The 14319-nt window shown below is 39.1% G+C and overlaps 1 protein-coding gene across 5 annotated transcripts in view; it reads right to left on the bottom strand.

Moving 5' to 3' along the window:
* Positions 1-1237: 1237 nt before the first annotated feature.
* The window catches only part of Calcoco2 (calcium binding and coiled-coil domain 2), a 33148-nt gene continuing 20066 nt past the window's right edge, over positions 1238-14319 (bottom strand). For all 5 annotated transcript variants that reach the window (XM_077110620.1, XM_076871314.2, XM_077110619.1 and 2 more), the window contains 4 exons: positions 10340-10435; positions 8343-8478; positions 6432-6460; positions 1238-5460 (listed from right to left, as the gene is read on the bottom strand). In XM_077110620.1, the coding sequence (XP_076966735.1) occupies positions 5284-5460; positions 6432-6460; positions 8343-8478; positions 10340-10435 (438 nt within the window). In that variant the 3' untranslated portion in view covers positions 1238-5283. The remainder of the gene's footprint in view (positions 5461-6431; positions 6461-8342; positions 8479-10339; positions 10436-14319) is intronic.

The raw sequence follows: 14319 nt of genomic DNA, 5'->3' as shown, positions 1-14319 counted from the left end.
CCGAGAGGCAGGATGAGAGATGAAAAGGTGTTACCTAGTGCTCCAGCCCCCTAAAGCTGGGAATCTTGCAAGCTGGGATTCTGTACACTCCTTTATATCACCACCACCATCTTCCCCCAATCTGTCCTTTGTTCACCTGAGCTTCTTAGATATGACTCACTTAGACAAAGAGTCTCATTTAGGACCGAAATGGAGTATTTAAAATATTCTAGTCCTTAAAAGTCCTTTGTATTCTGGGTCTGCTTCCTTTTTCCCCTCTCCCTTTGCAGAGACCATCAGAGTATTCTTACCCTGTCTGCCACCTCTGTCCCTGCACTTCTTCCAAAGCATACTTCTTTAAGAAGGTATTATTAACTTAGGGTAAACCTATATAAAATTGAGGTCCCACAGCCCTTGTGTCCTCAGTTGGAGAATGACTTCCCTTATTTTTAGATTCTTAAATTACTTCAATGGTGGTTATCTACTTTTCCCATTAGATTAGGAGACCCCTGAAACCTCAGATTCCCTCAGCAGTTTGAGTTCCCTAAGGGCAGAGAGAACGTCTTCATTAATCTTATAGATCTCTCAAGAACTTTTTTTTTTTTTTTTTAAATCCTGGTCTGATACTAGCTCTGCACACTGTGGGTGCTCAGTAAATGTCGATTGACTGAGTAAACAATAAACTTAGCCCCATGTATTGTCATATTCTTTCTTTCCACATGAAGAAAGTAATAACATTAGGCAGAACAGGCTGGATCTCTTAATGTGATTACCTGGGAATTGTGGGCTGATGATTCCTTCCCCTAACTTTATTGGGTACATCCATCTCCACAGAATAGGTATTCCTAAACAGAAACCACTAATGCTGCTGGCCAAATGGTAAGCTATCACTGATTGCCCTGGTCCTGTTAATCTTGATTGCACTGCAACTGAAACTGCAGCCTGCTGCCAGCCCAAAATAGGGGAGAACCCAAGATGGTTGTGGCAGTGGTTATCCTGAACTAAGAGTAATAAGCCCAAGTTCAACAGTGTTGCTGTACATGTATAACCTTAGGGTTATTTTTTCAGGGGGGTATCAGGGATTGAACTCAGGAGCACTCAACCACTGAGCCACATTCCCCAGCCCTATTTTGTATTTTATTTAGAGATAGGGTTTCACTGAATTGTTTAGTGCCTAGATTTTGATGAGGCTGGCTTTGAACTCACAATCCTCTTGCCTCAGGCTTTTGAGCTGCTGGGATTACAGGCGCATGCCAGCTCTTAGTAAGTTATTATTTATTTTTTAAACATTTTTTAGTTATTGATAGACCTTATTTATACATGGTAACAAGAATTGAACCCAGTGCCTCACACATGCCAGGCAAATGCGCTACCACTGAGCCCCAGCCCCAGTCAGTTAAGCAGGAAGCATTGTTGTGTATTTGTATATGCAGTGCTAGGGATCGAACCCAGGGCTTCATGCATGCCAGGCAGACACTCTATCACAGAGCCATATCCCCAGCCCAGTAAGTTATTTTTTAAACTTTAGAATATAACAACTTGATGGGCTGGAGATGTTGCCAGTGGAGTACTTGCCTGGCATGCATGAGGCTCTGGATTTGACCCCCACCACTACACACACACACACATACACACCAATTTGAGATATAATTCACATAACATAAAATACATCTATTTAAAATGTACAATTCAATGTTTTTTTGGTATACTCAGAGTTGTCAATTTTACATTTTCTTTATTCCCAAAGAAAACTCCATACCCATTAGTAGTAATCACTCCCATTTCCCCCTAACCCCAAGATACCATTAAGCTATTTTGTTTCTATAGATTTGCCTATTCTGGACATTTCATATAAATTATACAATATGAAATCTTACATGACTGGCATTTTTTGCTTAGCTTGTTTTCAAGATTCATTCATGTTGTAGTGTATATCTGTATTTCATTTCTTTTTATTGCTAAAGAATATTCCATTGTTTAAATACACCATATACTATTCATCATTTTATCAGCCAATGGATTTTGAGTTTGTCTTTTGGTACTGGGAACTAAATCTAGGGGTGCTCTACCACTGAAGTACATCCCCAGGTCCTTCTGAGATGGGGTCTTACTAAACTGCTGAGGGCCTTGCTAGGTTCACCTTCAACTTGTTATCCTCTTGCCTCAGCCTACGCTGTCATTGGGATTGTAGGTATGCACCGCCACGCCTGGCTTGTTTCCAATTTTGGCAAATTATTTCTCCATATTTCAATTTGTTTTTTCTTTTAAATGTTTTTTAGTTGTAGATGGACACAATATCTTTATTTTTATGTGGTGCTGAGGATCGAACCCAGTACCTCATACATGCAAGGCAAGTGCTCTACCACTGAGCCACAACCCCAGCCCTCCATATTTCAATTTATTAATCAATAAAAATGAAAATTAATAGCTGCAAGGCTAGGAAGATTATGCAAGGTACACAGGGAATATATGAAATACATTGTCAACTATAAATTATATGAATGTAAAGACATGTGAATAGTTATAAAATCAGCTGAGGAGGGCATGGGGGTCAGTATAACTTTCCTGAGTTTATGGGATATTATTGGTTTACTTAGGGCAACTAGGCGAGTATCTCTTTGGGTTTCATCTCCAATAGGGTCCACTTTGCTATTTTCCTAGGAAATGAGCTGCACCTCTTTACCCTGACCTATTTCATCTATACTTGTTGTTAGGAGACCAGGTTAGATAATCCTTAGTTTAGTGTAACTCACTGCCATGGCAGAAAATCATTCAAATCATATTTGAAATGTGACATTGTGGCAGTCACATTTCATCTCAGTTTTTAGCAAGACCAGAAAAAAGGGGTTAAAAGCTGTAGGTGTTCTTTAGGCCTAGGTCTACTAAATATGTTGCCAACTCTTTCTGATGTAGGCTAGCTTTCTTTTACCACTCTTTCACACTCACATGTGCCAAGGTGACTTTCCACTGCTCATCAAGTAAGTATGATGAGGGAATGCAAAAATATTATAACAGATGGGGAACGATGAATTTGGAAGGAAAACCTGTTGCCATAATAACTAGAAAGATTTTTTTAAAAATCAAGTTTAGGTATAAATACTATTTGCTCCCATACCCTCTTGCTGTTTTTGCAGGTATTCCACAACTATAAAACGTGGGGGGGAGGGAGGACAGCAGAGGAAAGCAGGAAGGCTGGAATGGGCAGTGGATTATGTAAGAATGATTGTTTCCTTTACCACCAGTAGCTGCCTGGAGCATAATTTCCCTTCACAGCCTTGGTAAGAGCAGCTGGGGATAATGAACAGTGGTTAAAGATGCTTTGTTTTACACCCAGCAAAAAGGATCATTATCACCTCAACCTTTTTTTTTTTTTTTCACCAAGCCTGTGGAAGGGCTCCTGCTGCTATTGATAATCATGGTAACCCTCGGGGTAGCAGGGGCAAAGGGTGGGTAATTCACCAGAAAATGATAATTCACTGATTTGGATTATGTGCACCACTGCTCCTCTCCATTCAAGTGCTTAATTAAGAGCTGACTAGTACAAAATAAATGAAACTGCAATTCTTCACAGGAACTATCTGGGGAGCATCAGAAATTTTGCAGGGAGGAAGGGTATGCTCCAGTAAAACTCCTTAATTTCCATCTCCCCATTATATTTTTTATTGTGGAGCTGGGGCTGGGTTCACATCACATCTGATTCTTAAGGAGACAAAAGGCTTATGAGTGCAATAGACTTCTTGCTGAAATGATGATACAAGGGAAGTGGCATAGCTTCACTTTCATTTTATCAAGGAAAAATAAAAGCAAGTAGCTGTGATTAGGACAATAGTTTGTCTAGGGCACAACTCCAATCATATCAGGAAACCCCCAGTAGGAATGCAGAGGTAGAGTTGGCTCAACCTTATGCATTACATCATGTTTCACATCATTCAAAAGTTTTTGTAGAAGTCTCTATAGTAACCAGCTGGTTGACTGACTGGGAGTCATTTCCATTTGTTCAATTCCCGAGGGAAGAGAAAATGGAATTGCTTTCTTATAGTTCAATTAGGCAAATCTGGATGGAGGGCATTGAGCTTAGTCCACAAAGGGTGCCAAAATCCACAATGCTTTTCAAAAAACACATGGAAAGTTATAGCAAAAAGGCAGAGCCCTGGATTTCTCAAACTGATGCTTATCACATCCCTCCCCACCTCAACATAACTGCCAGGACACTCCCACTGAACTGAACAGTTAAAACAGGTGAAGAGAAATCATTTGTGGGGTTTTCCATTATCCTTTTGTTTAACTCAAAAATTTAAAAATAAGACTGTAAACTAAAGGTTTATTTTAAATCACCTAAATCCCTGAAAGAAATTTATTTTTAGTATTGAGGAGATTAACAATAGTAGTCTCATTATTTTGACATTCATATTCCAAACTCAACTGCTCCGAAAGTTGTAAACCTACAGTTTCTAACAACTCCTAACTAAAGAAAGACAATAATAAAGCAGGTATGGTGGCGCATGCCTGTAATCCCAGTGACTCAGGAGAATGAGGCAGAAGAATTCAAGTTCAAGGCCAGCCTGGGCAACTCAGCAAGAAACTGTTTCAAAATAAAAAGGGCTGGGGGCTTAGCTCAATGGTAGAGCACCCCTGCATTCAATTCCAGTACCTAAAAGGAAGAGAAAAAAGGGCAACAATAAAAGTTATGTGCATAGGAAGATTAAAGAGCAGGAATGTCAATCAGTTATATAGATAGAAGTCTTTCTGAGACTGAAGTAGTATTTGCTGTCCATGTTTCAGGAACAAAATGTTTCTTTTGGGAGTTAAAAAATCTCTAGCATTCAATTGGACATCTGAATTTTGGGTTAGTTTAATGCAATCAGTTGGAGAAAGAGGCCTGAGGAGGAGGCCCTCAGAGTTAGAACTAAAGACTGAGTACAAATACACTCGAGGCCTAACCTTGAATGGCAATGGGAAAACTTGGAAGACAATCACTTAGTATCAACTCAGGCAGATCAACTCAGGCAGGTCAACTCTATCCTGGCGCCCTTGTACTGAGGTCCCAAGGAAGAATGGGCACATAAGTGAGAGGCTGATACAGCTAGAGCTATGTGACTTAGGTAGTCACTCACAAGAATGGAGGCAGAAGCTCTTAACATCATCTTGTAGATAATGGACATGGCTCCACCTTTACAGGCAGTAGAGCTAAGTAAATCCCTAATGATTTCAGGTTAGGAAGGATCTTGACTCATTTAACTCATAGTAGAAGCTGTATGTTCTACTCTAAACTATGTACAGCATAGATCCAAAAGGCTTGGATGCTTAAAGAGAGTGGCAGAACACATGGTCTTCAAAGATCTGCTTCTCTCTTGCTGGGAAGGTCTTGTCACAAATTGGACAATTCAAACAAAGGGTCTGCATTTGCTGCTGCTCCAAGGTGTGATCACAGATTTCATCAGCAAAGTCTGATTTGCAGGTGAAGCATTTCTTGATGGAGAGCTGGGAGGAAGTACAAAGAGGTTAGCAAAAATGTTGGGTTCTGTGTGGCAGAGACAGTTCCATCTTGTTTTCCATGTATCCTCAGTGCCTTGCATAATGATTAGTAAAGATAGGGGTTCAAGAAATAGTGAATGTGTGAACAGATTCAAATTTGGAGTCACTCCCTGGGGCTTTCTCTAATCCTAGAATTTAAAAGACCTAATACAGAGCTGGGGCTGAGGCTGAGTGGTAGAGTACTTGCCTAGCATGTGTGAAGCTCTGGGTTCAATCTTTAGTACCATATAAAAAGATAAAGTAAAATAAAAGTATTGTGTTCATCTACAACAGAAAGAAAGAAAGAAAGAAAGAAAGAAAGAAAGAAAGAAAGAAAGAAAAAGAAAGAAAGAAAGAAAGAAAGAGAAAGAAAGAAAGAAAGAAAGAACGAATGAACGAACTTAATACTGCTAAAGCAATCAACATAGCTCCAGACAAGAAGGTGCACTGTATGTGCCTTATATGGCTAGCTGCTTAGTTCACATCTTCCTAGTCACACTATCAAACTTAACTCACAGAAGAGATCATGAACAGAATACTGATGGATGAAATATGCTTTCTTTTCCCTGCCTCCACAGGCTGCCTTAGAACATACTGATCCTACTGACCTTTGGAGTTTGACCTCTAGAATTATCAAAATGAACCACTCTCCCAGTGGTTCTTCCATGAATTGGAGTAGGAAGGGACATTTTCTTTTCTTTCTTTCTTTTTTTTTGAGAGAGAGAGAGAGAGAGAAGTGTTTTTTAAATATTTAGCTTTTTTTAGTTTTTGGCAGACGTAACATTTTTTGTTTGGATGTGGTGCCTGAGAATCGAACCCGGTGCATGCCAGGCGAGTGCACCACTGCTTGAGCCACATCCCCAGCCCAGGAAGGGACATTTTCTTAAGGATTTGATATGGACATTTCATGTATGGACATGAACATCTCAAATACTTACCAGGCTAGGGGCAGAACTTTCTTGAATACCTGAGGAGAATAAAAAAATTTCCTTCAATAAAATAAAAATCATCCCTTGATTCTCAGCTGTGTCCTACTAGTCATTTTCTGTAAAAACCCTGTTTCTTTTCTCCTCACTGCCTCTGATTCTTTCTTTCTCATATATACCATTTACTTCTGAAAGAGGGGATCTATATGAGGAAAAAATAATAAAATAATGGCATTTTCAATAACTATTTTTAATAATATGTTCATAACTATGTTATATAACCAGAAAAAAACAATAAACCTATTTTCAGAGTGAGAAAAATGACATCTCTCTTTTTATTTTTTTTTTGGTATTGGGGATTCACCCTTCTTTCCTCTATTTGCTAATGTGATCATCTATAGAGCACACAAAAAACTAATTTCATAGGCTATTATCACCTCTTGTAGGCAAGTATTCATTAAAAACTTCTTGTGGCAAGATGGAACCATCAATCTCTGTTTTGTCAGAATCCTGATTTCTACCTCAGCCAACAGAATGATGCCCCATCTTTATTCTGTGCTTGACAGCAACACCCACTTGAATTCTCCTGCTTTACCTAGAGATTTTTCATTGAGATTCAAGGCACAGAGCAGAGAATCCAGGGCCTCAAATCCAACATAACCAAAACCTTTAACCTCTCTGGATTGCTGGGTTCATTGAGTAAACAAACTGCATGGATATTTAATCCTCGAAAGATTCCTTTAAGGGGCTGGACATAGTAGTGCACACCTATAATCCGAGCAACTCAGCAGGCTAAGGTGGGAGGAGCTCAAGCTCCCAGGCCAGTCTCTGAAACTTAGTGAAACCCTGTCTCAGAATTAAAAATAAAAAGGGTTGGGGATATAGCTCAGTGGTATACAACCCTTGAGGGTTCAATCCCCAGCATTGAAAAAACAAAAAGATTCCTTGATGGAATCTTCTATCATATCATAGTATTAGGTGCTGATTTAGGAAGACAGCTCTAGTAGATATTGGATTCCCAAGCAGCCAATGGAACACTGGGAAGGATAGAGCATTCAACTTAAGGGGCCTTATACACATCATCATCACTACTATGCCAACTAGTGGAAACATCTCTTGCCAAGCCATCTGTCTCATTAGCCCAGCTGACTGGTTTGGAAATACAGGTGCTTCCTTTACTAGTCCCCTCATCCCCAGCCAGAAAGTCTATTAGGGAAATAGTCTTTCATTTCTTTTTTATTCTTTTTTTTTGCTGAGGTTGCCATATTGGGGGAAGGAGAGATAATGCAAAGATGCTTAAAAATATCTTTAAACAAAAAATAAACCTGTTCTCTGTCTATTGCAAAGATTTGGTTGTGATTCTTAAGATAACATTACTGCTTTAAACTGTACAACAAAGTCTTGCATTGCTTTTGGAAACAAAGGAGAAAAGCTCTCTGTTTGGCAGGAGTATGTTACCCTAAGTTCTTGAACTGGTTTTCACCCCTATTTCCTGTCCTACCATTCAGGAGTCTCAGTGGAGCATACTCCTGCTTCCCTTGGTTGGAACATCAGTGAGCTGTCATAACTGCCAGTTTCTGGGCAGCATAACCTGCTTTTCCAAACCTTAATTAGCATCCTCTACTTTGTATGTGTATCTTCTACACAAAGACATTTCTCTGATTTATACATTTGGAATATAGCCGCGGGACTCAATTTGTGTCTGCTGCCTCTAGGCGAATGATCTGATTTGCGTCTTCTCAATTCAGATTTATTTCTCAATTAACACTTCTTGTCTGGCAATCTTTCTATTGGGTCCTCAGTTTCTGCCCAGCAAGTCTTAACAATGAGATTGGTCTTAATTAGCATCTCAGGCGAAAAAAAAAAATTAGTGATGGGGATGCAGGCAAGGATTTTCCAGTTAGAATGGCAAAACTGTCTTACCAGAATATGGGTTTCCATAGACAAGACCTGGATTTTGTCCAGCACCTCCTTGATCTGAAGTAGGCACTTGACATGGCAAAGAGTCAAAATCCAGACCCATGTAACTCAGCAATCTGCTGTTCTCTTTCTTTAAGAGCTAATGATAGAGGATTTAAAACATATTGAAAGACAACAACAAAGAATGGTTAGCAGGAACCAGCTAGGATACATCCATTAAAGTAGTTCTCAAAAATGTGGAATTATTAAGTCAAATAACTAATAATCCAAAATTTTTCAGAAAGGGAACAAATAACCTCAACAGTCCAAAGATCTAAACTTTTTATATATGAATTTAAATATATTTACTAAATTTCATTTATATTAATACCAAAAGAATTTTAAATCTCTAATGTATCCCAAAACTAAAAGAGAAGGTGCAAAAAAGGTCTTTGGACATATGAGGGTAGTAAGAGCTATATATTAAGACTGAAACTGTTATATTTTATTGGGAGCAGATTGTTTCTTTCAATTTCCTTTTTAGAACAATTTATTTACAAAATGTAAAATTCATCTGATATAATTTTTCCCTTTTTCATATTTTATCCCATCATATGGATGGACCACCAGAGAGAATCAAAGGAAAGAAGGGAAGGTAGGAGAAAGGTAATGAGAAAGACCAAGAATAAGACAGGAGAGAACAAGATACAAGTGGCACAGACAGCATGTAGTTTTTAGAAAAAATAAAATTAATAAATTTCCCTTAAAATCTTAAGAGGGTTTTACTACAGTTCTGTACAAAGCTTCCAAATACCAGATCTCTCTCTTCTTCTGGATTGGTCAGTATGTAATCTGACCCCTAACCATCAGACAAATCACAAAAACAGGATTTCAAATTCAAAGAATAATTATCTAAATCAAGAGAATGAAAATGACAAGACCAGAAATAGATCCCAAAGCTCATCTACTATCATTAAACACATTGGCATAAGTAATATAGTCAAAAGTTGAAATTATCAAGGGGGAATTAGTGTTTATGGAGTTTCAGCATTACAAGATGAAAAGTTCTAGAGATCTGTTATACAGTATGAATATACTTAAAATAGCACACTGAAATCATTACAACAGTACATTTTATGTTATATAGTTTTTTAGCCACAATTTAAAAAAGAAAAAAAAAAAGTAGAAGTAGTCACTTTGAGGCATAGCTCGAAAGGGTTACCAAAATATAGAGATGTAGGAGGTAGATTTGGGGGCACATGCCTGTATTCCCAGGGACTCAGAGGATATCAAGTTCAAGGTTAGCCTCAGCAATCTAGTAAGACCCTATCTCAAAATAAACCTGGGGGTGTGGCTCAGTGGCACAGGGCTTCTTGGTTCAATCTCCTTCCCCCCAAAATGGGGGACTTCTGGAACTGTGGATCTAATAATAACAGTGAGAATACAGAGGTCTTTGATACTGGGCATGGGAATGATTTCAAGTATCATCACTGTATATTTGCTGTCACTGCAATCAGTGAATCAAATCAATCAATAATATTAACAACAGTGTTTAACACACAGAAGATAATCGATATAAGTTGGATCAGTTTATGAACTGATAAGTAAATAAATGCACAGCAACTGTATGGGCCTACCATGGGTCCTGCACTGGCACAGACAACCACTTCTCCTGGTTTGGTAACAGAGAAAAAGGAAAAAGTCATGCTTAAGGAAAAGGGTCCCCTCACTAACATAAATTTGATGTAGGACATCACACCCTCCCCACCAAAGACAATACTTATAACAGTTATGAAGTTAAAAGCAGTAAGTTAGGTCTGCAACACGACTGCTTCTTTCAAGATGACTATTGCCATGCCAAACAAGTTTCATCTTTAGAATAAAGAGATGTTTTCTGGTAGATAAGAAAACTAGATCTGGGACAGATTCACCCACTGTTTATTCAACTTTCTGCATCTTTCAGCCACTGTTCTCCTTCCCCTTAAAACTCTGGATTTTCCTACCTTTTGCCAAATACTTACATCATTTTCTCTTTCCATTCTCTCTTTCTCTCTCTGCAGAACATCACATATAATCTTGTTCTCACTCAGTCTTCTTGACAGGTCAAAATTCTCATCCTGCCAATAATTTAAAAATTAGAGTTAGGATCACATATTGCAACCTGGGTCCCTGGTGGGAGACTGTAGAGGATCTGACCTTCCAAAGGGCATGGGACTGAGGTGGAGAAGAAGGGACTGCAGAGAAAGGTGTGGTACTATGGACAGGGTATTGACTTATAGAAGTCACTTAACCAAATGCTGGAAGGCCTAAACTGGCATTAGAATTGCCAGGGTTTATTTGGTATAGCTGTAAGTAAGCAACTAAAGAGAAAAAGTAAGGTTGGGGAAAAACCTTAAGACTGACATATCAGAATTAGGGTTAAAATGGAGCTTGTTTAATCCCACCCAACCATGAAACAATCCTGTTTATTTTGAATAAGTATCTCACTCCATGAAACCTGTAGCACTCAGGTTTAGGTTGGTGTGATTCCCCTCCCAGGGTGAGGAAAGGTATCTGGGCTCAAGTTCCACTGAGAAGGAGGAATACTGGAAGGCACTTGTCCCAGGTTGCAAGGAACCCAGATTGGGGTCTTGAGCTTCCCAGAATGACTGGTTGACCTAACTAGGTTCATACTTCAGTATTTTCCATCTCCTACTTGTATATACACACATGCGCGTACCTCACAAACACACTTAAGCTAATCCTACTAGTTGTGGTTTTTGTTCCAAGATTTTTTATTTGAATGCTGGTGCCCAAACTGCTGTGCGCTTCTAGCCGACCCTGAGGTAGTAATGCGAGAGGGGGCTACCCGATGACAGTGCTGACTGCAGGCTCCTTGCTCCCCATCCCCACTGGCTCCTGTTGGCTCTTCTGGTCCTGCTTCACTTCCTCAAAAGGCAGAAATAAGAAAGGACTGAGTCTGCACAAAACCAGCTCAATGGTTAAAAAATTTCCCTGAAACCCATGGCTAAGCTAAGGCCTATATTTCCAGGGATACCCCAGACTGGCTTCTGGTCTCACACTCCATCCCTCCCTTTCTAGTAGGAAAATTTTCTCCTTATCAAGGGTGTACATTTTGGGGACTTGGTCTAAGAATCACAAACCTTCAGACCCCTTGCTTTCCTTGGGCCCCTTATCTCTGTCACCTACCAGTGCAGCAGCCCTGAGTTGCCTGATCTGTTTGTGGAGTCGTTGGCACTCTTTGTACTTCTCTAAGAAACAGGCTTTCCCGGCCTCTACCTTTGCCTTTAGGCGTTCCACCTCTTGTACTAACTGCTCCTCCACTGTTGTTTTCTTGTTCCTAGGCTCCTGAAGTATAAGACACATAGTCCTCACAGTTAGAGGCCCTTCTGGATGCATGAGAAATAAAGAATTGCGAATAAACAGGTGGAGAATATTTGGGTCTTGAAAAATATTCCATAAAAATCAAGGAAGGGGCTTGGGGTTGTGGCTTGGGGTACAGCGCTTGCTTAGCATGTGTGAGGCACTGGGTTCGATTCTCCTCCGCACTGCATATAAATAAATAAAATAAAGGTCCAGTGACAACCAAAAAATATTAAACAAACAAACAAACACCACAAAGAAACCCAGACCTGTCATAGGGAACTTCCAACTTTTGAATGACTATTGATTAAAACTAATTTCTTTAGAGATTATTAGGAACTGGGGAAGGGGGTGTGGAGGAAGTAAGAGAGAGGGAGAATCAGAGGGTAGAAGGTAAAATAAACATAATATATGCATGTGTAGAAACAACACAGTGATACTCATTAATTTGTACAATTAATAAGTGCTAATAACATAAAAAAAATACTTCTTTGCCAAATCAGACATCACTAACTCAAATGTGCTTAAGGGACCAGGCAAGTGGGGAAATGAATGAAATAACTGAATGCAACCTATCAGTGAAGACTGAGCTGGGGTGTATCTCAGTGGTAGAACACATGCTTAGCACACACAAGATACTGGGTTCAATATCCAGCACCAAATAAGCAAACAAATAAAAAAACAGTGAAGCTGGGTGTGTTATTCCAGCTACTAGGATGGATGAAGCAGGACAATCACAAGTTTGAGGCCAGCCTCTCCAACTTACTGAGACCCTGTCTCAAAATTTAAAAAGGGCTGAGGATGTAGCCCAGTGGTGGAATACTTGCTTAGCATGTGCCAGGCCATGGGTTCAATTTCCAGTACTGTAAAAAACAAACAAACAACAACAACAAAAATCCAGTGAAGACTATAGTCAAATGGAGTACACACAACCTATCTAAAGTGAGTGTAGCTCCTCAGCACCAGATGTTGCTGCTATAAAGGAACATGGACTCAGTTTTGATACTCTAAATTTTTCAAAAGAAGCTAGAAACATTTTTTTTTTTTGCAAGGGGGTACTGGGGATTGAACTCAGGAGTTTAACCACTGAGCCATATCCCCAGCCCTTTTTAAAAAATATATTTATTTTTTAGTTATAGGTGGACACAATATCTTTATTTTATGTGGTGCTAAGGATCAAACCCAGTGTCTCACGCATGCCAGGCAAGCACTCTACCTCTGAGCCACAACCCCAGCCCCTTGCCAGTCCTTTTTTTTAAAATATTTACATTTTAGTTTTCAGCAGACACAACATATTTGTTTGTATGTGGTGCTGAGGATTGAACCCGGGCCGCACCCATACCAGGCGTGCATGCTACCTCTTGAGCCACATCCCCAGCACCGCTTGCCAGTCCTTTTTATTTAAAAAAAAATTTTTTTTTTAAGTTGTTTAGGGCCTTACTAAATTGCTAAGGCTAGCTTTGACTTGCAATCCTTCCTCCTGCCTCAGCCTTCCAAGTTGCTGGAATTACAGATATTCACCTGGTAAAATGTAATTTTTTATGAGAAAAATTTTCAGATTATCTTCAAATCCTGGTAACTAATTCAATTTCTAAAAAGGTACCACCTAAGCCAAATAAAACATTTTCCTTTCTTTTTACTTTTTCTGTTTTTTAAGATAGGATCTTGCGGGGCTGGGGATGTGGCTCAAGTGGTAGCGCGCTCGCCTGGCATGCGTGCGGCCCGGGTTCGATTCTCAGCACCATGTGCAAACAAAGATGTTGTGTCCGCCGATAACTAAAAAATAAATATTAAAAAAATTCTCTCTCTCTCTCTCTCTCTCTCTCTCTCTCCTCTCTCACTCTCTCTTTAAAAAAAAAAGATAGGATCTTGCTTTGTTGCTTAGGCTGGTCTTGAACTTCTGGGCTCAAGTGATCCTCCCACCTCAGCCTACTGTATCTTATGTATAGTAGGCACTCAAAAACTGACTGAATATACTTGACTTATAAATGATGTATATATGGGGGATAGTAGAGGATAGGAAAGGTAGCAGAATACAACAGTTACTAATATGGCATTATGTAAAAATGTGGATGTGTAACCGATGTGATTCTGCAATCTGTATTTGGGGTAAAAATGGGAGTTCATAACCCACTTGAATCTAATGTATGAAATATGATATGTCAAGAGCATTGTAATGTTTTGAACAACCAATAAAAAAAATGATGTATATATGATGTGGGTTACACTGCAATAGTTGTACCCTCAAGTATGACTTCTCACTACCTTATAGCAATTCATAAAATACAGCTTCCAGGTACCTGTTGGCATCATGAGGCTTCTTTTCCAACAATATATTACATGAAATTATTAGTTAGTTATAAGAAATTATTAATCAGTCAGATTTTCACTATTATATTGCTATAACCCAGAATGACTTATAATTATAATAATTGCTATATATTAATTATAACAAAATTCACTTTTAAGTGTTGGAGTTACCAGTTATAGAGCTATTTATAACCATTAATTTGTCTGCCTCACAATAAACCCTACAGGAGGGAATAGGAGTTATTTTGTATGATTCCTGCCCCAGGATCTATCTATAGTAGTAACTTGTCAGGATGTCTAATTCTCAATATCCTTTTTCATTCATCAC

Source organism: Callospermophilus lateralis, chromosome 11, assembly GCF_048772815.1.
Source record: "Callospermophilus lateralis isolate mCalLat2 chromosome 11, mCalLat2.hap1, whole genome shotgun sequence".
Classification (NCBI taxonomy): domain Eukaryota; kingdom Metazoa; phylum Chordata; class Mammalia; order Rodentia; family Sciuridae; genus Callospermophilus; species Callospermophilus lateralis.
The sequence above is the reverse complement of the archived record's forward strand: the minus strand, read 5'-3'. Positions and strand labels throughout refer to the sequence as shown.